The following is a 28000-nucleotide window of genomic DNA, read 5'->3' on the forward strand; positions in this document are numbered from 1 at the left end:
CTGTTGCTCACATTCGTTTATTATTTTAAAACACTGACAAAACATATCACACCATCATCTATATATATAAATTTACCTTTGTACCACTATAAGTTTATATATATAGAGCCTTTAAATCTCTGTACATTCAGGACACACAGTTCCAGAATAGCTGCACTGGCTACAACAGAAGGATTTTCATTATGAAAACACAGAGAGGAGGCACCAATATCAAAAACACAGAAAAAAAGAAATTAAGAAAGAGTGCAAAATGAATGAAAGTGCAAAAAAGCTTTTGTTATCATAATCACACTCCCTCCACAATATGGTTCCCATTCCCCCCTCCAAGTACGAGTGAGCCTCAGGCCCCAGAAGGAAGGGCTAGGCTGGAAGAAGGGAGCCAAGCTGTAGCCCTCCTGTCTTTCCCTCTCTGCATCGAGGAGCTCTCCTGGAGGATGAGGAGTGAGGAACCCAAGTGGCAAAGTCATACCCCTCCCCTGGCTCCCTCTTCCAACAACCCCATCGCACCTCTGGGCCCAGATGTGCCCCTGTGGCAGCAGCTGCCCTAAGACCCCAGCCCTCCTAAACCACTGGAGGGTACTTTTCTCTTCTGAAAGTGCTTGTGATTGCCATGGAGAGCAGCGGAGGAAGGCGAGGGCATGTGGCTGTGCTCTGCTGGGGCAGGCACGGCCACCCTCCCTGCTGAGCTCCAGGCTGGCTGCTCCCATGGAAATGGAGACTTTGGCTTGCGCTGTCCCAGTGCTGCCCATTTCCACGAGGAGGAGAAAACAGTTTCCTAAGAGGCTCCAACTGCTCCTACATACCCAGAGTCAGCCACAGACCAGCCCTCCCAGGAGACACCCCATAACTGAGGCTGGAGCATGTAGTGGGACTTCTCCCATGGCTCCAGCTAAGCCCTGCCACCACCAGCTGCAGAGGCAGGAATGGCAGAAAGAGACTTGGGGACCTCCACTCAGAAAAACATTTGACTTGAAGAATTCTTCATTGACTTAGAAATGCTGGCTGCAGTTACAACTCTCAGAAAGGCCCTAGAGGAGAACCTGTGGGCCAGACCCAGCCCACTGTCCTCTCTGACTTCTTGGTGACACAGCAGTAAACGTCACTGTGAGGAATCGGGTCAGGCAACAGGGGAAGGACAGAAAACTTTGGTGCTTCTGCCTTGGCCACAACTGTCCTTAACAGTCCCTGAGGGGGGATTCCCACTCAATGCTCTGTGGGGATGGAGGACTTACCAAGGCCAGGGGTGCAGCAAACCTTCCTTCTTGCTGGTACCAGGGCTTCCCTGCTGGGACCAGGGACAACTGCTCACAGAGGACACATCACATGAGACTGTGGGATGGGCATCTGCTGCCTCCACAGCCCTGGAGACCCCCACCCTAAAACAGCAACACACCAACAGCAGGAGAATGGCATCATGGTACTCCCACAATCACCCATCCACACATACACAATGCTTTGAGTTTGGTTTTAAAGGACACAGAAGGTTACACGTTTTAACAGTAAATAGCCCTTGACCACCTACAAACCCTGTAACTCCCTCACCCAGACAAATCCAGCAGCTTTGTACCCCAACAGGTACATCAGCCTGAGAGGCTGAGGAAGTGATGCTCAATCCAGCAGGTGTGTGACAATGGGACTGGTGTTCCTGACAACTGCTCCCAGCACAGATCAGACCTGGTGGGGACCTGGGCTCCAGCTCTGCAGCCAGACCCCCCAAACAAGGGGCAGCACCCTGGCAGTCCAGTCCAGGTCATGTCTGCTTTTAAGAGGGAGGTGAGGAGAGCCCAGGGTAGGTGGTGCCATGGCTGGCACAGTGTGGCGATGCACCTCTGCCTGTGTGGCTGGTGCCCAGGCAGAGTACAGCTTGGCTGCACCCAGCAGCAGAGCAAGAGGCGGTGGTGCTGGTTGTACCCAGCCCTGGAGGGCAGCCAGGGTTTGGCTCATGGCTCCTCTTCCCTTCAGCAGGATCTTCTGAGCTCCTCACCACCTCTGCTCTCCCAGGCAGCCCTGTGAGACAGAAGGCTCTTCCTCCTTCACAGTAGTTTCAGATCTGATGCCTGGGTAGCAGCTCCTCTCCCAGCACCCTGGGATGGTGCTCAGTCCCTTCCCCAGCAGGAGGAATGACTTCACACATGGGAATACAGCAGATGAGAACAGGATGCTTTCCTAAAATGGGTCCTTGCAAGCTCAAGGTTTGTGTCCAGTGTGAGGGAGCCTCTTCATTCCAGATTAAACCCGGAAAAGTCTCAGCACCATTCACAGTTTGGGCTGAAGGTCCCAGGCCTCCTCCTCTTTTACCCTAGCACACAGTTGCCCAGAAAGAGACTCTCCATCAGCTAAAGAGACCAACTTCCACACCACTTCCTACAGATGAAGGGTGGCTCAGGGAGTGACTCTGGGACCCAGGAACACAGCTGTTTCTTCTCACTCACCTGCTCCACAGCTGGCCACACTGCAGTGCTTGAAAAGATGCAAGGACATAAAAAAGGAAAGGAGAAGGAAAGCTGCCTAAATCAAACCCAAGCAGTGACAAAACAAAGGCATGGACAAGTTGCAAGTCCTGTGGGAAGAGCAAGCAGCAGACATTTCAAGAGCAGGTCAAACATGACCCCAAATATTCAATAACAGAGTCAAAATGCTACATTTCCATGGGAAGCCTCAAACAAGTTGACCCAGATGTGACAGTGCCTCCCAAGGCAGCACAGCTCCAGGACAAGTTACTGGTGCACTTGCTCACACCTCTGCATCCATGTCTTTGGGCACTGGGAAAGGGGGGAAGCTGTTTTACTACTGGAATGTCATTGTTGGGAATGGGAAAGGAAGTGGACCTGGGACTGGATCCCTGGGCAGGTGGCCATCTGGGCAGGTGGCCATCCTCCAGCACTGCACAGCCAGCCCCTGCTCCAACAGCTCCCACAGCAGGTGTGCCAGGATGATGGACCATGGAGAGCAGTGTAGGGACTGCCAGGAGGTACAGGGGCCTATCAGAAGCTGCTGGGACTCTGCCAGGACCCCCAGGAATGTTGGCTTTTCTGGCTCTGCAGCCTTTTGGTCCCTCCTCCATCACAAGGGACAGTGTTACATGAGCATTCCCAAACTGCCTGCGGCTCTGTTGGAAAGATGCTATGTTCTGAAAAGGACAGAAACAAACCAGCTAAGTGCTGGATTTCTTTTAGCTCTGCACATAAGGTATCTAGGGACAGCAGAAGATCCTGCTCTTCAGACACCAAAACCTGGGTGTCTTGTGAGGGCAAAGAGTGGAGAGAAGGCAGCTTGGCAGAATTGACTCAGCCAACTCAGGAATACCTTCAGAAGCGACTGTGGATCTGCCTATTGGAGCAATGGATGCTTCTTGTCCTTGGCAACTGTCTCCATCCTAGAGAGGGCCTTGCTCCTAATACAAGGACCAAAGTGAGCCCGACTTCCTTTGTAGAGGGCTCTTTAATAGGTGCAAGGGGAACAAGCTATCCAAGCATCCTTTCTCCCAGAGAAGTGCTGGACCAAACAGTCTGAAGCGCAAGAAGAAATGAAGCCTTTTCTGCACCCAGCCAGCCCTGGCCTGACAGGGCCCTGAGGCTGTTGAATTTCAGGAAAGAGGAAGAAAGCACAGGTGCTGGTCGTAAGCAGAGCAGCTGCCAGGACAGCTGCTCTGTGAAGGGGCAAGAGGTGGCCACTGGTTTGCAGTGCAGTGCAGGGGCAAAGCAGTCATCAACTGGCCTTAAAAAGGGAAAGTCAAAAGAATTCAGAGAAAAAGGCAAAATGAGCAGAAGCTCCTCAAGAATGTCCCTTGGAAATGGTGTTAGCAGAAGTACCCCCAGAGGATCATACAGAGGGAAAAATCCCAAATCTCTCTCACCTGCTGAGCAAAGGCAACAGCAGCCTTTAAGTGGGTGTGAACATGGATGCAGGCAGTCAGTCCCTTGCCATGCCTGGGTGACTTGAGCAGGTGTCAGTCCTCTGCTGACACCTGTACCCTCCACAATGCTTCCCCGGCCCTCAGCACTCCTGACCCAGTGCAGGCACAGCAGGACACAGTGGGGGCAGCTGTGGCACTAAGATGGGCCAGTGCCACATCCTCCCTCCTTCCCTGCCACCGCCCCCGAGGCCTGCGGCCAGCCTGGGCCCAGCGCTGCAGAAGGGCAGCGTGCAAGGAACAGGATGGGAGATGGACTGGTGGGAGAGGGGAGATGTGGCATCCAGGCGGACATGAGCAGGATGTGACAAGCTGCGGTCGGCTGGGGGAATCTTTGTCCTGACTGGATAGTTTGGCAGCACCAGTGAGGAGGGAGGGTCCCGGTTGGGCCAAGAGAAGTCACTTTAAGGTGTCATCAGCGTTCTTGAACATGAGGATGGCATTGTAGATCTTGAGTGCCGGACCCAGCTTGACATTCATAATCTTGACGATGTCAGCCTGTGTCAGCAAGAGGAACGCCTCGCCATCGATCATCTGGGAAGGAGAGCAGGGACAAAAGGCACTACTGCAAACCTGGGCTGGCACTCCTGCAGACAGCCAGCACCAGCATGACCTGGGCAGAAGCCACAGGTGACTCCAGAGACCAGGGCAGGGCCCACCCACAGCACTCCCCAGGGAAACCCCAGCTGGCAGCTCATGTGCCCAGGAACAGGGCAGAGGGGGAGAAGCCCTTCCAGGGCCATCCCAGGAGCCCACACTGCAGCCAGGTTGGGATTCTATGCTGGAGCCCCACGGGCACAGCACAGAGCCACCACAACCTGCTCTGGGCAAGCAACCATCCATTCCCTACTCCAAGGACCAGCACTTGTGGTTGCTGCCCCAGTTCAGCTTTGCCTGCCTGAGCACCCTTAAAGCACAGGGGCCACTCCCACACAGGCTGTGACAGTGGCTGTAGCCAGGGTGCCCAGGATCAGCCCCAGGTGTCAGAGCCACCCTCACCACGTGTGCCCACAGAGGATCCAAAAACGCCAACCCTGACAGGCAGCAGTGCCACCCAACTGCTGTGCTGGTGAGAGGGGCAGAGGGGGAAGGATGAAAGGGTGAGGAGGAGCAGCTCCCCACAGGAGGCAATGGTGCTCTTCAGGCTGCAGCACCATCCTCCTCATGCCCCCCATCCACATCCCCACAGAGGGGCCCTCTGTCCCCCATGCTGGGAGAACACGGCAGCACAGCTCCCTGGGGCTCAGCAGTTTCCCTCCTGCCCCATATGGACACAGCCAGACGGCTGCACACTCCCATGCAGTGGGGCTGCAGGGCAGAACCACTGCCAGGTGCTGGATTTGCCCTCAGCATCCAGCAGCAAGCCACTGCAAGAAGGCCACTGGCTAATTCCTCCTGGCCCTCGTGGGGGCCTTGACCCCCTGGTCTCATCCACCAGCCCTTCTCACCTCATCCTTGAAGAGCTTGGCTTGGTCCTCACAGCCTGTCAGAGTCTGCACGAAGCTAAAAACCTTGGAATAAATGAGAGAAATGTCAAGACAGAGCAACGTTTCTGGCTGGAGACCCCCCCCAGTCCCACATCCTCACATTTTGAGCTCTGCAGGTGCCACGGGGCTCTTGGGGCAGAGGCTGCAGTGGCTTTGCCCTCCCATGCCAGAGCCCACCCCTTGCCCCAGGCACAGGCACTGGCCTGAGAGGGGCACCCAGGGGGTCATGAGGACATCAGGGGATCGTTAAGATTGGCAGAGCCCTCTGTGGTCATTGAGGCCAACCACTGACCAGCACTGCCAAGGCCACCACTAAGCCATGTCCCCAGGTGCCACATCCACACAGCTTTTGAACTCTTCCAGGGATGGTGACTGCACCACTGCCCTGGACAGCCTGTGCCAGTGCCTGAGTCAGGCAGGCAGAGGCTGCTGGAGCTGGTGCTAGAGCTCCTCCACCTATTCAGGCCTTAACAGGGGTCACCATAGCTGCCCAAGAAAGTGAACAAAAGTGACAACGTGTCCAGCAGATCCCCCCTTGCTAGCCCAGGGACGTGGCCACTGAAGTGCCTGGTGCATGTGCCACGGTGCTGCACAGCTGGGCAGGGCGCTCCCAGCCATGCCAGCAAAACAGGGGCCAGCACGGAACTGTCCAAAGCACCTCACCTCATCGATGGTCCACTTGGCCACCGTGGCTGCTGTGATGCCAGCCACCCCCGGCAGCAGCTTGCAGTGCTGCTCCCAGCACAGGGACAGGGCGCGGTCGGGGTGGGCGGACAGGGCGGACATGAAGAGTGACTGGTGCACATTGTCTGAAGAAATAGCTGGGGATAAAGCACAATGTGTGAATGAGGTAAAAGATGAGAACATCCCATGCAGGTATCAAGAGCCAGTGGCTGTCCCTTGAGTCAACAGGGTTTCAGTGTATCCAAGTGTTCGCTTAGATGGGATTAGGGATCCTGGGGAAAGAAGTTTAGACAAGCTTGGCTTTGCCTTGTTCTCATGACCTTTAATCATTCATTTTCTACTCACTCCCAGCGGTGGGGTAGGTAGCAGGACAGCCTATGGTGAAAGGGATGCTGGATGGAATACACATCAGGCATTTGCTTCTGTCAGGCATCAGAACTAAATGCCAGGCCAACTGTCCAGCATCAGTTTCTGTGTGGCAGCAGTAATTTGGCACTTCACAACCATACTGAAATTTTGGGGCACAACTTCCCACCACCTCTGTCTGAAGAGGACAAAGCAGCACAGAAAATACAGTGCCATGGAGAGGATCCTAGTTCGATGCTCTAAAGCACTCAAAGACTCCCAGGCATAACCCCAGAGCCAAATCAAGGGAGCTTTGTGAGCCCTGGCACAAGGCTGGAACGTCTCTTATCCGTGGTCGAGTCTGGCAGCTGAACACAAGCCCCTCACTGGGGTGGACCTGTGTGAGCCAAGGGAGACCCATCCCCAGCACCCCCACCCACCCCAGCTCCTCCAGCCTTGCCCTGCAATGACACCATGGGAGAGGATGGCACTTACTCTGGAAGTCTTCCTGCTGGATCTTCCGGTACTTTGGAGGCCTCCCTCTAAAGAGACAGGAAGACTGATGTCCGGCTGGGCTGGGACTGGCCCCAGGGCCCTCCTCCCCAGCACCCAGAGCAACACCTCAGCAGTGGGAGCAGGGACCCCTTGGGCCCTGACCCAAAGGGCTGACAGCCAAAGCCAGAAACCATGGGAAGAAAAAGCGAGAGAGGTGCCCGGCAGAGCTGGCAGGACCAAGGCCAAGGAGCCTCTGCGACCTGGTGACTCCTGCCAGGGCGGGCAGTGGTGGCACAGGGGCCCTCCCCGCACGGGGCTCACTGGCTTCCTACCTTCCATGGTGCCGAGATTTCTTTCGCTGAGGGAAACCCATTGGGCTCCTCTTGCGTGTCGAGGCCTCGGTGTCAGACAAGTCAGCCTTCAACCTGCCCTGGTTCTTCTCTGCCAGCGGGCACCCTGAGAGGCAGTAATGGGCTGTGAACCTCCCCGTCACATGGCCTGAGCCATCGCAGCCTGGTGTGGGGCACTTCCTAGAGAACAGAGGGGACACAAGCGTTGGGCCCAGCTTGGAGCAGCATCGGGTGACAAGCCAGCAGGGCCACCCTTCTGCCTCTGAGCACAGGCAGCCATTGCCCTGGCAATGGAAGGCAGAGGAAAGATGTGCTGAGCAAATTCCTGCAGCCAGGCTGCTGGGGGCAGGAGCAGGGCACAGCCAGTCCCTCCAGGTACAAACCTTGGACCTCTGCCATGCCTGCAAGCCTGGGCAAGGCACCCATGTGCTGATTGAGCAGCTCATCAGGGCTCCCAGAGTCTCCATCTTCCCTTGCCCCCACAGCATCCAGACCAGCCTCAGAGCAAGCAGTAAGCATGTGCCAGGAGCGTAGCCAGCAGAGAAACCCCCAGGAGGCACACCTGCCTTCCCCATCCTCACAGATACTCCACCATACTGGCTCTTCCAGACACCAGCCTAGTGCTGGGGTTGGCACCAGACACAGACTGGCTTCCCTTGGAAAAGGTCCCTCAGGTGACTGCCTGAGCTGGAACCATACACTGCTCCTTCGTGGGACTTCCCAGCTCAAAGCATGACAGGGAAAGGCACCCAGGAGGGGTGGGGGGGACAGCATTGTCACAGCTGGTGTCACTGAACAGCATCTGCACTGTCCTCTCCATAGCCCACAGGTGCCCATGGTAGGTGGGCACACAGGACACCTTCAGGGGTTCTGGGGCAACAGGACAGGCACAGGAGGGGCTCACAGGGGTTACTCCAGCTGGGGTCCTGCTGCTGCCCTCGGGCCTTGCCCAGGGAGCAGGGGGCAGAGCCAGATGTGGTGTGAGTGCAGGGAAAGGCTGGATGCTGGTGGGAGTGGCAGGTGAGGAAGAGCAGAGGAAGAGCTGGCCCGGCCTGGCAGGGAAGCAGCTGTGCCCCTCCAGGCTGTGCCAGGGAGCTCACCTGTGGTGAAAGCTGTACTTGGAGCTCTTGGAGTGAGGGATGGTCTTGCAGCCAAGGCTCGGGCAGCCCCCATGGGCAGAGGAGGCTGGTTCCTTTGGCCCTGCAGCCAGAGGAGAGGAACAGGAGAAAGGCTGTCACAGCTGCAAGCCCAGGCAGAGCCAGGGCTCTGGGCTCCCTGCCTGCACTAAACAGGGAGGGCTTTTCCAACTGACAAATCCATGGAGTGGCCTCTCCTCCCTTCCCATTCTCAGCCAGAACCTGTGCTCCCATTTCTGTGCATGGGCAGGTGGCAGTGACAGAGGTGTCTGGTGTGCTTGTGCCCTGGAGGGAGGAGCTGACACAGGTGCAGCACTTACTGAGAGGAGGCTGCAATGGGTGTCCTGTTTTTGAGCACCAGCCCATGGGATGGATGTCCGGATGATCCGCATCAATCCAGAAATCATACACGTGGCTCCAGCCATCAAAGTGGACCTGGGGAAGCAAGTAGAGGGGTCACCCTTCAAATGCCAGCACACCTCTCTCCAGAGGAGCTCTGGATCCTTCCTAGTTGAGAGCAAGCAGCAGGGTAGAGCTGAAGTGCAGCACAAGACTCTCCACTCCTGGAGCCAGGCACTGGGACCTGCCCACATTTGCACATTCCCAGTGAGCTGGGAAGGGCAGGAGTGAGCTAGTACAGTGCCTGGACACAGGCTCAGTACCGATGCTCCAGCACCCACCTTTATCCTGTGATCTTCCACGTCCTCCACACTGGCCACTCGGATGAAGGAAGGAGTCCTCCTGTCCACTGCCTCCAGCTTCATGTTGACCAGGAAGCCATGGGGCGGGCGCTGGAAGAGCCCAGTCAGGGGGAGCAGGGAGCTTCAGGCTCCTGCCCCCTCAGCAGCTTTCCCAGCACTGTGTCCCCCTCGAGCCCAGGTCCCTGCCTGGCCCTGGCCTGGCCAGGAAGAGCCATCCCAGCTCACAGTGGCAACAGGAGAAAGCAGAAACAGACTCACTGCATTTGAGTTGTCTTTAACAAGATGTGCCCCAGGGAAGAAGATCTCTAAGAGACACATTTTGGGGATATATATTGTAACCACGCTTGGCTGGACACGGCTGCTGGTGGTGCAGTTTGACACAAAAACTAATCAAGCAAACCTAAATTATTTCCCATCACTCAGCTCCTGTTTAGCTGAGGGCACAGTCATACTCCTCATTTTTCCCAATTTTGAACTATTTGCCCAGGATACCCCTGACTTCTGAACTCTGAGTGTAGATCCAAAGCCTAGGCCTCTGGCAGGAAAATACAGAACATCACTAGGCTTGTCACAAAAGCAAAGACCTGACAATGAAGAAAACCCAAACTCCTGCGCAGGTGGAGTGGAGCAGATGATGTGACACTCACCACTTTAAAGGCCCAAGCTGGGACAGCAGATGCTCCAGTTTCTTTCAAGTACTTTTCCCAGGTGAAGTTGTCAGGATCAGGATAATCTGGAAGAGGGAAGATGCAGAAGGTAAGACATGCCTGCAGGAAGTCAGAAAGTACCCCAGAATGCCCGACTGCCTTCGAGGGCCAACCAAGTCTGCTGGGCACACGGGAACCTGAGAGACACCAAGAAGTGCTGCTACTTTCTCATGGACCACAGTACAAGGAAGCAGAAACAGCTGAGTGTGCACAGACAGCTGGGGTCCTCCTCATATCTCAGAGTGGAGACTTGGCCTAACACAAGCACCATGCTGCACCTGAACATGTTTACAGGAGCCTTGGCAGGAGGTTTGTGTCCCCAGGACCCCCATGCTACCTTGAAAAGCCTGTTCCCAAGGGGATGCACTCCCAGGCTGCACCTCACCAATCACTGACTCACCTTGAGGAGGTGTGAGGGGTTTGCCGTGCTCATGACACCATCCAACTGGGTGGATGTATGGACTGCTGGGATCACACCTAGAAAACATACCCAAGCTCTTACACAGGGCCCTCTGTGGGTGTCTCCCCACCACTGGCTCCCAAGAGCCTCAGTACACTTACCAGTAGTCATAAGTATCATCCCAGTTGTCAAAGTGCACCAGAAAGCGATTGTCCACCACGTCAGTCACTGTGGCAACACAGATCAGGGAAGGGTTCATGCGGTCCACGGCTTCGAGCTTCATGCCCACCTTGAAGCCTGGAGAAGCCTCATGCTGGCAGGAGAGAGGGGCAGGGCTTTTTCAGAGCTGCAGCCCCAGCTCCTTCCTCACCACTGCCTATGCCTGCTGCAAGAAGGCACCTGCCCAAACCTTCCAAAAACCACACCCCATCTGACCTCCAGACAGGCCTGGGACCACTGAGGCTCCCAGATGGGCAGTGTGCTGCACTGCAAGGAAAGAGGAAGTAGGTAAATAACTCAGCTGGGTCACTCAACTCAAAGCAAAGAAAGAGGAAAAGTGAAAAAAAAAGAAAGAGGAAAAGTGATCTTCAGACCTTCAGGATCTTCTGTAACTAGTAAATTCCAAGGGAAAAAAAAAAAAAAAAAGTCCTCCAACTGACACTAGTTCTGCTTTGTCCCAAAACACTTGTTTCTGGTCAGTCAGCAGCAACCAATGCCTCAGGCATGGCAGGAGGAGCTGGGAGCCTTCTCCCTTCCTTGCCTTTATTTCTTGGATCCAGATTCTGTGCAAAACACTGCATCGCACACACTGGTGGGGCTGTTGCAGCAATGAACAGCAGGGTTTAGACCAATAAGTAACTTGGAGAGGGTGATTTGCCAGTAGGGTGAGTTTCCTTTGCAGCTGACAAAGGAACAATCAGCATTTTCATTCTCCTATATTCCCACTTTCCTTACCCAAGCTTCCATGTGAAAAAAATAGGCAGACACAGAAACAACAAATATACAAAGAGGCAAAGGAATTATACTTATGAAGCATTAAGTGATATATTTTAGCCAAATAATTGCTGAGAATAGTAGTTACTTCTCATCAATACTTCACATTTAATTGTCCATGAGATCAACCTGGATGAAACATAATCAGACCAGCACCAATTCTGGGCATGTCAAATGAGTGTCCAAGCTACAGATCCTGAGCAACAATGTGACACATGCTCCTGGCTCTTCAGCACTGTGGGCTTGAGGGGTGTGAGATGGACAAAGCAAAGCCCAGTGCTAGAGGAAGCATTTTGCTCAGCTGGAGGGGAAGAATCAAACCTGAACCTGTAGGCTCTGGCAGGAAGGAGATGCTGCTACTCACAGTGTTTCGGACCATGAAGAGGTGCTTAGGAGCTGCCTGAGCCTTTGTTAACTTCAGGTAGTTTGTCCAGCTGAATTCTTCTTCTTTATAACCTACAACCCCTCAGGAAGAGAAATGAGAACAGTTAGTTCACAGCCAGAAGGATGTGAGGGTGAGCCTGGCCATCCCTGAACAATTGTCACCCTGCCAGCATATCCTGCTGCAGCAGGATCTGCAGCAGCCCTGGGATGCCCAAAGCCCATGGCTGAGGGCTGATAGGTGGTTTTGAAGGGGTGTTAGGAAACATGAGCAGTGGAGTGGAAATCTAGAGCACAGCTCCTCCTCGGGTCCTGCCTGCCCTGGGCCACAACTGGTGGCACTGGGAGGTCCAGAGCAACAGGGCTTTGCTGCAAAATGTGAGCAAGCAGAGATGGGTGCCTGAAATGTTATCCTGTGGAACTCCACCCGTACAGCAGCGTCCCTCCCTGGCCCCATGGAGCCAGCCTGTCCCCACCTCAAGCTCTACATTTGAACCACTCTTCATCCCCCTCCTTCAGCATGACCCACCACCTGAGCTGAATTAACTCCTTACCTTTGGGGGGCTGGAGTGTGTGCCCCGTCTCCTCAAACCAGCCAGCAGGGTGGATGTCAGGGGAGTCAGCATTCAGCCAGAAGTCGTGGCACTCGGAGTAGCCATCAAAGTGGAGACGCATCCGGTAGCCACACACCTGCCAGCAGGGAGGGAGGAGAAGGAAAGAGCCATGGAGACCTGCTGCTGTCCCTGGCTGAGCATCACACCCCCTCCCACATACCAGCTCAGCATGGTTCACTTTGGGAAGCCAAAAGTCAATCACAGGCCGGTGCCCAAACTGGGAGGCACAAACCAGTCCCAAAGGGTGTCCAGCATGGAACAAGGTCAGTGCAAAGCCACCACAAGCCAGCCTGAAGAAGGGATGTTCAGGGTGCATTAAATGCCATGGTGGAGCACCTTGCTATATCCAGCAAGTGCACAGACTCCCTTTTCTGCAGCCTAGGAAGCTGCTGATGCAGAGATTTTGGCTAAATGCCACACTGGCTGCCTGGGGAGCTCTGCAAGGCAAGGCTGGTTCAGCTGCCACTTGGCTGAGTGGAAAGTGGATCTGCATGGACACAAGAAGAGTAGTGGGATGCCTCCACATCCTCCATCTCAAGGGCTCAGACCTGTCTTAGGGACATAAGCTGTTGCCATCACCACAATCCCTCCCCCCGTGCTGTGTCAGGGTGACAGAGACCAACACAGCTCCACAGTGCTGTGTCCTGTCCCTCCAAGCTGGCAGGGAACTCCCTACTTGTTTGCCTGAGGTGCTGGAGCAGCAGCTCATCTCCTGCAGCGACAGGCCCTGTCTCCTCCAGGGGCCATCTGGCAGCACCTCCCCTGCCCCAGAGCCTCTGGCTGAGTGGTAGCCAGGAGCAACCAAGGAACATGGGCACTGGAGGCTCCTCACCTCAGCCACTGTCAGGATGAAGTACATAGATGGGTGCTGCGGGTCGATCCCCTCCAGCTTCATCCCCACTTTAAAGCCATTTTTGTGCTGGGAAGCTACTTGGTACTGGAAACAAAAATTAAAGTACAATGTAAAACCAACACAGGGGGTTGGGTCTAGAACCCACCAGGGGAGCAACCACCAGGCAATGGGAGCTGCTGGGACCAAGAGACTGTGGGCCACAGGTTATGTTGTCATACAAATTTTATTTTTTTCCCATAGGAAAAAAACAGTGTTACACCTCCTTATGGATTTACATCTCTTGCTATTGGCAGGGCAAGGTGTCCCTGGGGTAAAAGCTGAAGCCGGGGGAGCAGGACACAGGCCTGACTTGTTTGCAGCACAGCCTCAGGAGAGCCCACCTGGCTCCCAGGAAGGGCTGGAGAGGCTCCACCACCCTGCCAGAGTCACAGCAGTGTCCTAGACAAAGGTGGGGTGTTTGGGATGGGGCTAGCACCTGCTGGGGAGTGGGACTCTGGGCAAATCAAAACTGGAGGCTGCCCAGCCACTTCCAGCTGACAATGGGAGCTTGGCTATTGCTCAGAGTCCCACAAAATAGGGAAGCAAGGAAGAGAGGAGAAGGAGGAGGGGTGGGAAAAAAAAAAGGGAAAGAAAAGAGAAGACAAAAGAGGGGAAAAGACAGGAAAATCCCAACTCACATCCTGGAAGAGATCTAAAGGGGCAGCGACAGCTTTCTGCTCCTCCAAGTAGGACGCCCAAGACCAGCCTTCTTTCTTCTCCTCACTGGCACCTGAGCGCAGCACAAACGCACACAAACGCTGCTGAAGGGCCGCTCCAGCCCCATCCCGCTCTCACACAGGGTCCTGCATCCCTGCAAAGCTCAGCACCATCCTTCCAGAGCCCCTTCTCCAGCAAACCTGGCTGGCTGCACGATGAGGGGCAGAGCCAGGAGCCCCCATGACCCAAATGTCCTGAACCATGTCCTGGTAAGGCACCTGGGCTAGTGGAAGGTGTCCCTACCCATGACAGGGGGTGAAACCAAGATGGGCTTTAAGGTCCTTTCCAATGAGTCTGGGATTCCAGGGAGTGTGAGGGATGAGCCATCAGGACACCAGACCTGACCAGACCCTCTTCCAGCCAGAACATCTGCTGTGTCCACACAGGATGGATTTGTGGAAGCCAGGATCCATGCACAGGTCTGGGAATCATTCCCAGCTGCAAGGGACTCCTAGACAGTCAAACCAGCAGCAGGTTCACATCCCAGCTCTGCTATCCTCTGCTCTGAGAGCCACCTGAGCCCCCGTGGCACAGCAAGGCCACTCTGATGCCCTAGAGATGTGTTTGCCCACGACAAAGAAGACAGTACTGTCTCTTCATAGGCAGGGAGGTGAGCCTTCATGCCTTTCAGAAGGCCACAAAGGCCTTGCCCAAGACCTATGAGACACAACCCAAGTCTCTTGCTCTCCAGCTTCTTTGTCTCCCTAATTTGCAGCTGCTGAAGGGACTCCAGGGGTGCTGTGCCTATTCCAGAGCTGAGGAATTTCCAGCTGCAGATCAGCTATGGCAGACAGCCATAGGTACAGCAGGCTAGAAATGCAGGAGGAAAACAGATCTACTCCTTCCTCCTTTGGGCTTAGGGGAAGAGGAAATGGAAAAAATCCAGAAACTTAGGGAAGAATTTAAAGGTGAACTTCAGTGAGCAAGGTGACTAACCTTGCTTTGCTGACATCTTCAGATTGAAAAACACTTTTACTATTCCTTAAGACATAGAAAAAGTGCCAGGCATAGCTGGGGAATCTTTGAGTACAAGCTCTGCACTTCTGGGAAATGGCAAATACACCAAGAGTCAGAGCATACACTGACTGCTGCACTGAGGCAGCCAGGTGTGTATTTTGTTTGCTGAAGTACTTCTAAAATAAGAGAAAATAAAATGCTGAAGTAACAAAGCTCATCTCTGCTTACTTGTATGCAGCAGGGAAGGTTACATGCTCAGGGCTCAGAGTGAGAAGCAGGTATGAGATCTGAGATTCCTTTGTAATGATGGTTAACTCACTGTAACATCAGGGGTTAATGACACCTGGCCCCTGCCACCTTCCCTGCACTTGGTTATGCAGAGGAGTATGAAGTTGTAACAGTTTAATTTTAAAATTATTTTGAGTATGACTTTCAGTACTCAAAGTCAAAAGGTTTCCCATGAATGTTTATTTTCAGTGTTTCCTGAAGTTTTCCTTGACACTGCAGGGAAGAAACCAACCAAGAAAACACTGCATCCCTCAGCTTGTCTCCTTTCCTTCCATGTCGACAGCTCTGCTTTTGAGATCTGTGATACAGTCCCGAAATAGATCCCCACGGGATGAGACAATACCAAATCACAGGGCTTCAGTGGCACTGCACCTACACGAGCAGCTCCCAAACTTGTGAGCTCCTGATGCCACGAGGGAAGTTCCCCATGAGCCGATCCTAAAGAAGGGCAAAGCCACACGTGGTGCAGTCCTGTTTGTGCTCAGGACAGTGTCCCTGGGAGCAAACACAGTGCCCACGAGCCAGTAACAAACTGAGCTCCTGAGGGGAGGGACAGGAAGCTCTGTCCAGCACGGGCCAGTGCCAGTGACGTGTCTGTAAGGGTGCCCCCTTCCCATGGAGAGAGAGAGAGGAAAGGAGAGAAATGGAAAGAGACAGAGAGAGCAGGATCAAGCAAGCAGAGGAGCTCACAAGCCTTCAGGACCACATGCCAGTGCATTGCAGTGGGTGTTTGACCCTGCAGGAGCACCTAAAGGGTCCAACCCTGCAGGGGGACCCCCCAGCCCCAGCAGCAGTGCTCACCCCACAGTCCACCCTGCCTTCCGTACCGTGCTGGCTCCCGTTCCACGCCTCAGCCTCCAGATTGCTCATGGCAGAATCTTCCACAGAGCTTTTCTTCTCTTCCTGCTTTTCCTCCTAGACATGAGAACAGATAGAACAGAACCCAGATGTTTTTGGCTGTGTGTTGTATCCTCACACTGGTGCCCAGGGCCATAGTGCACCCTCAGAAGGTTCACAGTCTGACCAATGCCTGGCCCAGAAATGGACTGCCAGAGAATCTGGTGATGGGAGCTTGCAGGGACTGGTAGCAATCACACATGGACTGGACCTGCTACAGACAGTCAGGGCTGGCAAGCAGAGCTTCCTTACCTTGTCAAAATGCCTCCCTTCCCCAGGATACTAGCACATAGACAGACACTCCCCTACTTCAACCCTTACCCTGGTGGCCCAGACACAAGAGAGCAGCTGAGAGTGGTCAGTACCTACAGCCCAGCCTGGACAGTCTGGCACTGCCCAGGCCTCAGTGCTCCACACGCCAAACAACCAGCCCATTGCTAGGAGCCCTCATCTCCACACATTCAAGTCTTTTTGGCATTTTGGCCAATCTGTTTCCCTTTTGACCTGCTGCTGACAGAGCCCTGAGCAGCACGATGAGATCTGTGCACGCAGGGTTGGCTTCCAACCCCTGGGACACTGGCTGCACCAACCCCCTCCCTGTCTTTGTCCTACCATTTGTTCAGATTCATATTCTTCCTCCGAGGGGCTCTGATAGTCCTTCCTCTTTCGTTTCTTCACAGGCTTGAGGATTTCAGTGGCATTGGTGCTGCTGGCAGAATTTTCCACAATGACAGACCTGCACAGAGGGAAGGAGGGCCAAGCACTGCAGCCAGTGCAGCACAGTGACACTGCCTGGGGTGTCAGTAAGGGAGGGACTGTTGGACAGTCACTGTCCCCCCATTTCTTACTCACACATACCCCCACCCCTCCTGTGGGGGGATGTACGCACATAAGTTGTCAAGAGTTAGAGCCAGGGACAGGCCAGAGTCACCCTCACACACTTGGGTGTTAGAAACCTGAACCCAGGGATGAATCAAAAGAGATCTAGTTTAGTAGTAGGGCTCTAAGCTGCACCAGAGATGCTGGAAAACAAGTCCTGAGAGTCACACACTGGTCAGGAGTAGGGCTGGAAATGCCCCCGTGACCTGTCGCCTTCCACTGCTGCTCAGCCTGGAAGCCCCCAATGCAGCAACCTCCTGCTCCAGCAGATATGCGTTAACGAGGCCACAAATTGGGCAGGAGAAAATCTAGCTCCCATGCTTCGTGCTGCTCCCTTGGGAAGTTTCCCTTCCCCAGCCTGCCTCCAGGAACAAGCGGAACACACGGTACCCCCAGCACCTGCCGGAGGCAGAGGCATTCCCATCCCTTGCTGGAGCATGTGGAGCAGGGCAGGGAGGGAGGGCAGAGGGATGGATCTGGCTCTGCAGGGCACAGACCCCCTTCCTTTACCTCTCTTTGAACTGCTGGTGGCAGTGCTCGCTGCAGAAGCCCCTGCCCTCCCGGGCCCCGTCCCACATGTGTCTGCGGCCACAGGTATCGCAGTGGCACAGGCCTTCTGCCGTGGGCTGCTCCGGCACGTCTGCGACAAAGGAGCAGCAGTGAGGCACACAGAAGAACAGCAGACACTGGAGACATTTGCCTCATCCATGGGGACACCAGACAGCATCTGCTGGATGCTGGTGCCCACCGCACAAGTGGCACCATGATGCCCTTACCCTGAGCCACAGTAGGATTGTCTCTGCTGGGGGGTGCCACCTCGGAGTCCCCATCTTTCTCTGTGTGACCCTCCTTCACAGCTTCCACGGGAGGCATCTTATCAGCACTCACCACCTTCAGCGTGCCGTACTCATTTATCCGGAACTGTCATTGAACAAAAAGCAAGGAAAAAAGAGTTCAGCAGGACAGACATGTAACTGGGTGGTTGGTCTGAAAATGAGGGACAGGGATGTTCATCAGTGTGTCTGACAAGAGGACAACTCTTCTGAGCACAGAGGTGAGCACAGCACCCCAGGCCTTGTGAAGGTGCCCTGCATGCAGCCTGTGCTGGGCACTCAGATGGAGCTGGCAGGTGGGTGGCTGAAGGATGAGGTGTCCTGAGGCTGAGCAGCAGCTGAGAAATGGGTGCATTTTCTGCAAGCTGTCATGCACTGAGGCACCTGCTGCCAGATGAGCACAAGGCTGCTGCTCCCAGGGTGAGGGCAGGACCTGGGGCACAGCCAAGTCCACAGCATAGTTTGGAAGGGAAGATGTCCTGCACAGCACGTAGCACCCCTGTGCCTCCTTGTGCAGGGCAGAGCTGCTGCAGCCCCCCAGGCACCTCTGTGAGCTCTGTGCTAAGCTCCCAGGATGGCAGGGCCATAGGGATAGGGCAGAAGAAGAGCTGGGGCAGCTGAGGGATCCTCCAGCTGGGGTGCAGGAGGCCCATGGCACATCCTGGTGCTCCTTACCTGGCACAGGCTGAGGGATTTACAACCACAAGCAGCTGTGGGGAGAGGCAGAGGGGTCAAACCCAGTGGCCCAGGGCTACACTTACCCGCAGGTTACTCCCAGGCAAAGTTGCCACCCCATCTTTCCATTCCAGCACACGGACTGTGCTGCAGGTCTGCACCCCGCTGATCTGGGGAATGACAGCAGCTGTGATGGGTTCATTCCCTCCTCCCCTGTCTGGCCTCTCAGCCCCTGTGCTTCTCTGGGGCTCCCGAGGGAATCGCTGGATTTCTAAGGTGCTCGTGGGAAGGTTGATGGCAGTGGCGTTTGCTTGAGAAGGGAAGAAAGGAGACAAACAGCCAGAGGCATACACAGAACACTTCACTGATGCAAATAAGGCTCAAAGGCAGCCCAGGATCCCAGAGGACATGGTCTCCCAAGTGAGGGCTCTGCTGTGGGCCAAAGCACAAAGGAAGCAGAGTGACGCAAAAAAAAATATGCAGCCAGTAATGGCTCATGCTGGGGGGTGGCACCAACACTATCCACATTCAAGGGTTTCTACTTCAGCCTGATCTCAGACTGTTTCTGTGCCTAGGGTGCCCTGATGTGACAGGAGTTTGCTCCTGGGCTGCAATTTCCAGTTTAGTTGTGTTTCAAGGGAACGCACTGTGAAACCCAGGGCCTCTCTGCAGTGAGAACTGAGGCACCAGGAAAAACTTCTAGAGAACACTCCTCCTCTCACCTAACACACAACCATGCTTTGCTCAAACACCTCCTAAAAGACACCGGTCAGCTGCACTCAAAATTGTCCCAATTTTCAAGAAGGGGTAAGAAGGACGACCCTGATAATTACAGGCCTGTCAGTCTCACTACAGTGCTTGGTAAAATTATGGAGAAGGTTATTCTGGGAGTTACTGAAAAACACTGGAGAGACAACAAAGTCGTTGGTCACAGCCAACATAGGTTCACAAGGGGAAGTCCTGGTTAAGCAGCTGAATCTCCCTTTATGGAAAGGTCACCCCACTAAGCTGACCAAGCAAAGCCAATAGATGTGAGTTTTTGGATTTTAGCAAAGCCTTGATACTGCCTGTCACAGTACCCTTCTGGACAAAAAAGTCCAGTACAGAGCTCATCCAGTCCATTGTCCATCGGGTGAACAAGTGGATGATGACTCTCCTACAGCTGGGTACAAAGCCTTACAGGAACTGGGTGCACATGGGGCTGGTGGCCATCACCAGTGGGGTTCCCAGGGTTTAGGGCCAGTGCTCCTAAATTCTTTATAAATAATCTGGATGGATGAACTGAATGTCCATTAAGTAAGTTTATTAATAACACTTAATTAGGAGGAGCTGTGGACACCCTTTAGGATAGAGGGGCCTTACACAGAGATCTGGACGGACCTGAGAGCTGGGCAATCCAATCACCATATGCATGAAACAAGAGTAAGACCTGGATTGTGCACCTAGGATGGGTTAATCCTGAAAAGTTGTATGCCTTGGGGACCAAGACTGGGGAGCTACTGTGGGGGAGGGGTTCAGGGGCTTTGGGCTGAGGGCAAGTGGAACAGGAGCCAGCAGTGTCCTGGCAGCCCCAAGGGCCAGCCCTGCCCCGGGGGACATCAGGGGGGTGGGTGACTGTCCTGCTCTGCTCTGCTCTGGGGCAGCCTCACCTCCAGCCCTGGGAACAGTTTGGGCCTCTCAGCACACAAAGGATAGCTGAGGGCTGGAGTTGTGTCCAGAGGAGGGGACCAGGATGGTGAAAGGTCCCGAGGGCAGGCCTTGGGAGGAGCAGCTGAGGCCACCTGTGGGCCTCAGCTGGGAGGAGAGAAGCTGAGGGGTGATCCCATTGCTGTCTGCACCTTCCTCCCAGGGGTCAGGTGCTGATCTCCCCCTTGTGGGACCAGCAATGGACCTGAGGAGATGGAACGAAGCTGCCTCAGGGGAGGTTCTGGTGGGACATTAGGAAAAGCTTCCTCACCCAGAGGCTGCTCAGTGCCTGGAAGAGGTTCCCCAGGGAAGCGGTCACAGCACCACGTTCAGGGAGTGTCTGGACAACACTTGTACTGTTGGTTTCATTTTAGGTGGTCCTGGCAGGATCAAGGTTTTGGACTCAATGATCCTTACGGATCCACTCCAGCTTGAGCTGTTCTGGGATTCCATGCTAATGCAGCAGCCCAGGAGCTCACAGCCCTGCAGAGCAGGTACCAGCACACTGTGCTGCCCTGGCTCAGGGCCCCTCACACCAGGGATTCAGTTTAAAGCTCAGAAAGATTTGATTGACCACAAACAGTCTAAGTGATGTGGGATAGCCACAGAGCACATCCAAGATGACAACAGCAGCTTGGCTTTGCCTCCCAAGGTTTGGGAGGAGCACAGCTCCCCAAGGAATGTGGGCTCTCCAGGCTGGGGAGGCAGCAGTTGCAGGGGGCTGCTCCACATACCTGGTATGATGAAGGCAGTGGTGGGCAGGTGGGTGCTCTGCACAGTGCTCTCGGTGGTGACCACGTGGACACTGACCTCCCCAGCTGCACTGCCCTTGGTGCTCCTCACCACCTCCATCTCCCCCCTGCTGTCCATCACCTTGCCTGGGCACACAGCGAAGCCCTGCAGGGCAGCGGGGAACAAATCAACTTGGGTACCAGTATAAACACAACAAAGGAGCGAGAATGTGACAGCACAGGATGGTCTCTCCCAGCAGAAATCCCTGAAAGATTTATTAAAGGTCCCACATGAAGGTCACAGCTGGCACCAACATGCCCCATGAAAGCCCCTGTTGTGAGGTCCCAGCTTAGAGCCTGCAAATGCTGAGGATTTTTTCTCACCTGGCACGACCATAAGATGGCACGAGCACAACAGGTCCACCACAAGCTGCTCCTGGCTCCCACGGGGGCCCACAATGCTCTGACAGACTGTGACTGAGAGTTGCCAAATCTCACCCTGGAGCAGGCAGAGCTCCCTGCAGGGCCCCTTCCCGTTCTCCCGTCAGAGTGTCACCCTTGATCTTCTAACTGGCTGTAAGAGAATTTCACAAGTGACAGGAGTTACTGGGGGTGTGAGTGGGGGGAACCTGATGTTCCTGTACCCCCTCTGAGTTTCTCAGGGGACTGGTGATGCTCAACCTGTCTAGCTGTGAATCTCAAGGAGGAAGCAAAGTGTCAGGGCCTCGAGGGCATGACTGGCTCTCTCTGGCTGTGACTAGCCCCCCACCCATGGGCCCAGGGGCTCCACGTTGCAGCAGCATCCTCTCCAAAGCACCTGCTGCCAGGATAGAGGCAGGGCTAGAGAGGACCACAGTCATGTCTTGGCTCCTCTTCATCCAATTTGAATTCGAAAAGCAAGATATCCATGTGGAAAAGAGGATAATCATTTTGGTGAAGGAGGGTTAGCTAAGAATTGAGCTACAAAGGAAAAAGTCTGGAATTTTAAAACTTGAGACATTCAGATAAAGGTGTTACAATCAGAGGGTACAGAGTGGGCTGGTGTGATCACATTGAGGGGAAGATCTACTTCTCCCAGTTCTGTCAGGTTTGTGACTAGAAACACCTGATGGTCAACTGGCAAACATCACAGACCTTTCAGGCTCTCCAGGTGCAGAAAAACACTGTTAAGTGTTAGGACAACTGAAGGAACTGAGAAACTAATCTAGACACCAGACTCCAAGTGAAAGCCAAAATTAATTTAGCAGCCAACCTGTTTCAGTGCTTCCTAATAGCCAGTAGGAATCTATCTGCTTTTTTTGGCACTTAAATCCAATCAATCCTTGATTCATCATTGGGTCAAATATTTCAAGGACAACTCTTCATTTTGTGGGAACTTTTGCCTTTTTTTAAAATTCTAACAGAATTTGGGACTGGAAATGCCTAGAAAGGAAGAGAAACAACTAGATCCAGTACTCAGGTTCATGACGCTTCACCTGAGTTTCTTACAGTCTCTGATGTGAACACAAAAGCAAATATTTGCTCAGGAAATGCAAAGCAGTAGTCAACATTATGGTTTAATTTTACTTAATTTTGGGTGCCAGGAGCAGGGAGTTGGATTTGATGGTCCTTTGGTGTCCTTCCAGCTTGAGATATTCTGTGACTGTGGTTCACTCTCCAAATCCTTACAGGACTAGGCTGATGCTGTGGACACTGTGAGCTCAGGGTGAACAGAATGAATTTGGATTACAGATTGAGGTGCTGTTCTTTAAACTGGAAAAGCTAAACAACTGAGATTTAGGCCTTAACCTCCAGACAGGTCCTCCTCCAGCAGCCTCCTGGGAAAGGCCTCACTGCAGCCAAGGGTATGTCCCAGCACTGGGGCAGCCTAGCTCAGAGGGTTGGGAGCCCTCCAAGAGGCAGAGGAGGCCATCCAGCCCACAGCCCTGCCCTACTGTTGGACTCAGTGATCTTACAGGTCCTCTTCAACCTTAACAATGCCATCATTCTACCACAAACTGTGCCTCCTGTTCCCCTCACCTGTCCCTCAGCAGCAGTGTGAGTGCTTGCCCCAGAACTCCTGGCTGGAGCAACTTCTGTCCTGCTCGTGGAAACCTTTCCCTCCCCAACTCCTTGTCGCAACTCCTGCCCTTTGAGCACACATGGAGCACAAATTCTATTCCAAGGCCACACATGAGCTGCCAGAACACTGTTGGTGCGAACCTGTAAGCACACTCTTGCCACAGCTGAAACTCAGCGTCTCCCAGGGCTCTCCCATCTCTTGTCAGGGGCTTCCATGGTGTCAGAAAACAATTTACCACCAACACTGCTCCCATCAACCATAGCACACACTGGTAAACTTTTAACTCAGCATTCCTGGGAGAACCCCCACAGCCCCTGGACCACGGCCCCACAGGTGTGGGCATGCCAATACCTGGACTGCAGAGCTCCATCCCCACCTGGAGGCCTGAGAATCAGGATTGGAGGTGTTGTTTGCAGCTCACAGTTTTTTAAATCCTGGTATAAAACCCCCTGGAAGGACACTATACAAATCAGTACTATTCCAAATATAACATAAATACAAATCTTTTACTGTAAAAAGTGTTTCCCAACAAGTGAAACCACCATATAAAGATACAAATATTAGTAATAATTCAACTACCAAAAATCTCTCTAAAAACAAAACATTTTAAAAACTTCAATCAAATCCTATCTACAAAGTCATCTACAGTCATCAGCTGATTCCCCAATGATTCAAAGTTTTAGAAATTTTAGTAATAAACGTATAACCTCTGTTGTTTCTGTTTTCTATAAGTAATACCAATAAAAAGTAACTATTTTTAATATTACATAAATGTTTAAAAATATTAACCCCTTCAAACACTTACTACTAATATATATTAATTATATCATGTAAATTCACTAGTTTTTGTAATAAAAACAACCTGTTGTGAAGTATCCCAGGTCAGGAGTGCTACATGAGGAAAAGGGGCTCAGCCACAGCTATGAGCTGCCCTAGCACCACTGCCACAGCAGGAGAAAGACACTTTGGATAACCCTGCTCCCTAGAAGCAGAAAAGAGGTAATCAAGGGGATGCCCACAGCTCAGACAACCCTGGTGGCCTCAGCCCCTGGAGCCAGAGCCCAGGAGGTACCACTGCCCCAGAGATCCCTTCAGGGGATCCTGCAAGCCCTGGAGCGACCCATATGGTCACAGGATAATTCAGGAACCTCCGAGCTCTGTAATTCAACCTTCTGCTCCCAGCAGTGTGGGATTACACCAGGCTGCTCAGGGCTTTACCCAGTCTGGTCGTTATCCCGCCTACCAGGATGCAAATCTGCAAATTAGCACAACAATTAGCAAACCAAACTCACACTTTTTCCTTGGATGCTAGAAAAGGGTTTTAACTCCAGAGGGTCGTCAGGCATTGAACAGGCTCCCCGGGAGAGCTCCAGGAGCATTTGGACAATGCTCTCAGCCACGGGGTGGGATTGCTGGGGTGTCTGTGCAGGACCAGGATCCTTGTGCTCAAGATATTCTATGATTTGTTCTGCTGATTACCCTAGATATTGAACAAAAGCTTTATTAATCTTTATGGGGTTTTTTTTCAGCTGTTGTCTTAAAACACTTTTAGTTTACACATGTCCCAGTGACATCTGATAAAGCTCTGCCCACCCAGACAAAACAGAACCAGGCTGCTCAGCAGCCTTCAACCCCTCCTCCCAAATGCAGCTTTTAAAAGAGCAACAGTGGAGCTGCAGCTGTTTTGCCTTTACAGTGAGACCCTGACTTCTCCATTTTTCCTGGTATTGAGTGTAACTCCACATCTTACAGAGGGTGCAGGTGAGCCCCACTCCTCAGCCAGCTGCCCATCCAAATCCACAAGGACTCCTCACTTCTGCCTTCTGCTGAGGGACAGCCAAGGATTCCTGGCTGGAAAAGCCAGGAAGGAGGAAAGCCACCCCAAGAAACCCCCACACACATACACATGGTGCCTCCAGAGAACACCACAATGTGCTGCTGGAGGGTAGAATTTTTCAAGACAATTCTCATCTGGGAGTGCTTTGGTCCCTCCTGCTTTGCTCCTGGAATCCCGTCTCTGCGTAAGAGGGCTGTGCACATGGAGCCTGTCTGCAGCCAGACCCCACCAGCCTATCCTAACCAGTTCTGACAGCAGGATCAGTGTCTCTGAACAGTGGTCTCTGTCAAAGACAAACCCTCAGGTTCAGGAAACAAAGCACCAGCACAGAGAAGGGGTCCCTGCATGGCCCCTCACCCAGCAGGGAAGGTTGTTAGCACAGGGCACCTGAGTCTGACCACCCTGAGCACCTGAGAGAGCTGGGGACACCAGCCTGTGCACATAGTCACAAGGATGAAGGACACAGGCCACAAAACACACCCTTAAAGGCAACCAGGATCACTGGCCCTGCTACTCACAGAGGTTTAGCTGTGCCAACAGGAATCTCTGGGTATTGGCATAGCCACATCCTGGAGCAGCAACCCTGGGGCTTGCAGAGCATCTCCAGGGCTGCTGTACACACGAGCCTCCAGCTCTGCCACAGCCTCACACACACTCTCACACACACCCTCTCACCAAACCACGGCAGAGCCAGGGAGTGATCTGCTCCTTGGGAAGAGGAGGGACGTGCTGCATGCAACAGGCCACAGAGGAGCATGGAGAGGGTAGCTCCCGGCACGGAGCTGCGGCACAGCCCTGACAGTGTTTACAAAGCATGATCTGCTCGAGAGAGGTGCTTCTGTTCATCACAAAATTGGCTTAAAGTATTCTAATTCAAACAATATTAATGGGTATTCACGTAGTGGCTTCTCAGAATTTCAAATATTCCTAAAACCTGCACTGGTACATGCTGGGAGCCACCCAGCTGGGAGGAAAGGTCCTACTGGACACCAGGATGCCCATGGGCCAGCAATGCGCTCCTGCAGCAATGCAGAACAGCGTCCTGGGCTGCACTGGGAGCTGCGACACAGCTGGTGGAGGGAGGGGATCCTTTCCCTCTGCTTCACAGCAGTAAGGCCAGCCCTGGAGTGCTGGGCCCAGAGCTGGGCTGCCCAGTACTGGAGACAGGGACAGATTGGACAGAGTCCAGCACAGGGCCATGAAGGTGATGGAGGGACTGGAGCATCTCTGCTGTGAAGAGAGGCTGAGAGAGCTGGCACTGCCCAGCCTGGAGCAGAGCAGGCTCAGGGCATCTCATCCCTGGGGATAAATACCCGGGGGGAGGCTGCAGAGGGGACAGAGCCAGGGACAGCCCCAGGGGCCTCGGGCACCAAGTGACACACAGGAGGGGCCCTCTGAGCTCAGGAGACACTTCTGCATTGGGAGGGTGGCTGAGCACTGGTGCAGGTGCCCAGGGAGGTAGTGGAGTCTCCATCCCTGGAGAGACTCAAAAGCCACCTGGACACATCCTGGGCAGCTGGCTCTGGGTGGCCCTGATGGAGCAGGGGCTGGGCAAGGTGACCTGCAGAGGTGCCTGCAGCCTCACCCAGCCTGAGATTCTGTAAATTATTTTTCTCAGGAATTTCCTCTGCCATAACAGAGAACTTCCCCATCCTTGCCATCAGCAGAGATACGGATTTTTAATTGCCTCTAGTGGCAAAACTGAGCCTTTGAGAAAGACCACTAGCTGGGATCATGCTCAAACTGCAAGTGGCACACCAGAGCACTACAGAGACCTGAGGGGCTGAGAGCTGCTCTCTTGGATCTTCCCCTGTCTTCTGGCATTGCCCAGGGCAGGTGTTTAGAAGACTAATGGCAGAAAATACTTGCTTTGTAAACACACAGGAGCACTCAGGAACACCCTTGGCACAGGCAGGTGGCCCAGTGGAGAAAGACAATCACACACTTCTTCCCTTCCAAATTTGAATGCTGCTCCAAAGCCAGGAGCAAATGCCTCCTCTGGAACAAACCAGGGGCCAAAAAGTTTTGCTCCTGGGTTCTTTAGAAGCATGGTGAGGTTTGGAGTAGGACACAGTATTTATCAGCATGTCAAAACGAGATGAAATGTCCCTCTGTGCAGTAAGAGGCTGTTCATGTTACACATTTCAAAAGAGAAAATAGATTCTGTGGAAATGGAGATGAGAGGGAGAAGGGCAATAAAGCAGCAAGCTGCCTTCAGCTTTAGGTTCAGACACGGACGACAAAGCAGAGACACTCAGGCTGGGTGTCACCTGCTGTCCCCAGGAGCTTCACTGTCACCAGGACCAGCTTTTAGGCCTGTGGATCTGCTGAGACCCACAGGTGGGGAGGATGAGCAGTTGCCAGTGATCCCATGTGCCACCCCAAAGGGGTCGAGGTGACACCATCGAAGCTGAACGCCAAGGCCAGCAGGCAGCCTGAAGCCTGGCCACTTCTGAGGAGGACAACAGGGACCACCACACCCACCTTCCACTGCCCCCTGAGAGCAGGATCCCCGCTCACCACCCAGACCTCCACAGTTCGGTATTCTTCCACACTTATAAGCAGATGGAAACATATAAACAGGATGGATACCTGACCTCAAAATGTTTCTAACTGTCCAGTGTTTTATTTTGTTTTATAACTAGTAAAGAAATCCAGGTAAGAACTAGTAAAATCAGTTCAGAACCTGTCCTGGACCATGTGGAGCACCCTGTCCACAGCCTCGGGTGTTTGTGCACTGCTAGGCTAGATCAAAGCCCTCCACGCTGCAGGGCCCTGTCCAGGGCTGCAGTGCTGTCACTGCAGGCTCCGGGACAGCACCTGCACACACGGTGTTTTGAGAAACACCCGAAGAAACCCGGCCGGCCGTCCCCCGTGCGAGGAGCTCCCAGCCCCGGGGCGGCCCGGAGAGGCTCGCCCGGGGCAGCGCGGTCCCTGCGGCCGGGGCTGGGCAGCGCCTCGCAGCTCGCAGACGCCGGCGGGACGCGAGCCCGGCCCGGGCCCTCAGCGCGGCGATGTTCGGGGCACAGCGGCGGCCCGGCCGGAGCCGGAGAGCCGCTCCCGCTGTCCCGGCCCCGCCGCCTTCGGGGCAGCCCCAGACCCCCCGGTCCCTCCGCGTGGCTACAGCACGGGGGATGTCGGCGCTTTCCCCGTCAGCGCCGGGCTCGGCCCCGATGGCCCGGCCGGGGCCTCGCTCGTGCGGACACCGGGCTGCGGCGATTCCGGGCGGGGACGCGCCGAGCCCGGGCCGGCGGCGCCCGGCCGCGCTCCTTACCTGCACCCGGGCGGGCGCTGCTGCGAGCCCCGGCGGCGCTGCCCGGCCCGGCCCGGCCCGGCCCGG

The 28000-nt window shown here is 54.1% G+C and overlaps 1 protein-coding gene across 11 annotated transcripts; it reads right to left on the minus strand.

Moving 5' to 3' along the window:
• Position 1: 1 nt before the first annotated feature.
• L3MBTL1 (L3MBTL histone methyl-lysine binding protein 1) lies at positions 2-28000 on the minus strand. Of its 11 annotated transcripts, XM_053992577.1 has the most exons (25): positions 24116-24196; positions 23686-23805; positions 23175-23272; positions 21146-21335; positions 20765-20927; positions 18431-18654; positions 17613-17757; positions 17347-17476; positions 16570-16693; positions 15888-15975; positions 13737-13828; positions 13039-13143; positions 12147-12282; positions 11576-11676; positions 10380-10531; positions 10219-10295; positions 9759-9844; positions 9091-9201; positions 8731-8845; positions 8375-8474; positions 7257-7454; positions 6925-6971; positions 6064-6221; positions 5362-5424; positions 2-4447 (listed from the first exon to the last, which is right to left on the minus strand). In XM_053992577.1, exons 5-25 carry the CDS (start codon positions 20898-20900, stop codon positions 4313-4315), a joined length of 2523 nt encoding a protein of 840 aa, XP_053848552.1. In that variant the 5' UTR covers positions 20901-20927; positions 21146-21335; positions 23175-23272; positions 23686-23805; positions 24116-24196; the 3' UTR covers positions 2-4312. The 11 variants fall into 11 exon arrangements, with proteins under 11 accessions (XP_053848552.1, XP_053848553.1, XP_053848554.1 ...); XM_053992578.1 differs by lacking the exon at positions 23686-23805 and having other exon boundaries at positions 24116-24204; XM_053992579.1 differs by lacking the exons at positions 23175-23272; positions 23686-23805; positions 24116-24196 and adding an exon at positions 27935-28000.

This window comes from Vidua macroura, chromosome 17 (genome assembly GCF_024509145.1).
Source record: "Vidua macroura isolate BioBank_ID:100142 chromosome 17, ASM2450914v1, whole genome shotgun sequence".
Classification (NCBI taxonomy): domain Eukaryota; kingdom Metazoa; phylum Chordata; class Aves; order Passeriformes; family Viduidae; genus Vidua; species Vidua macroura.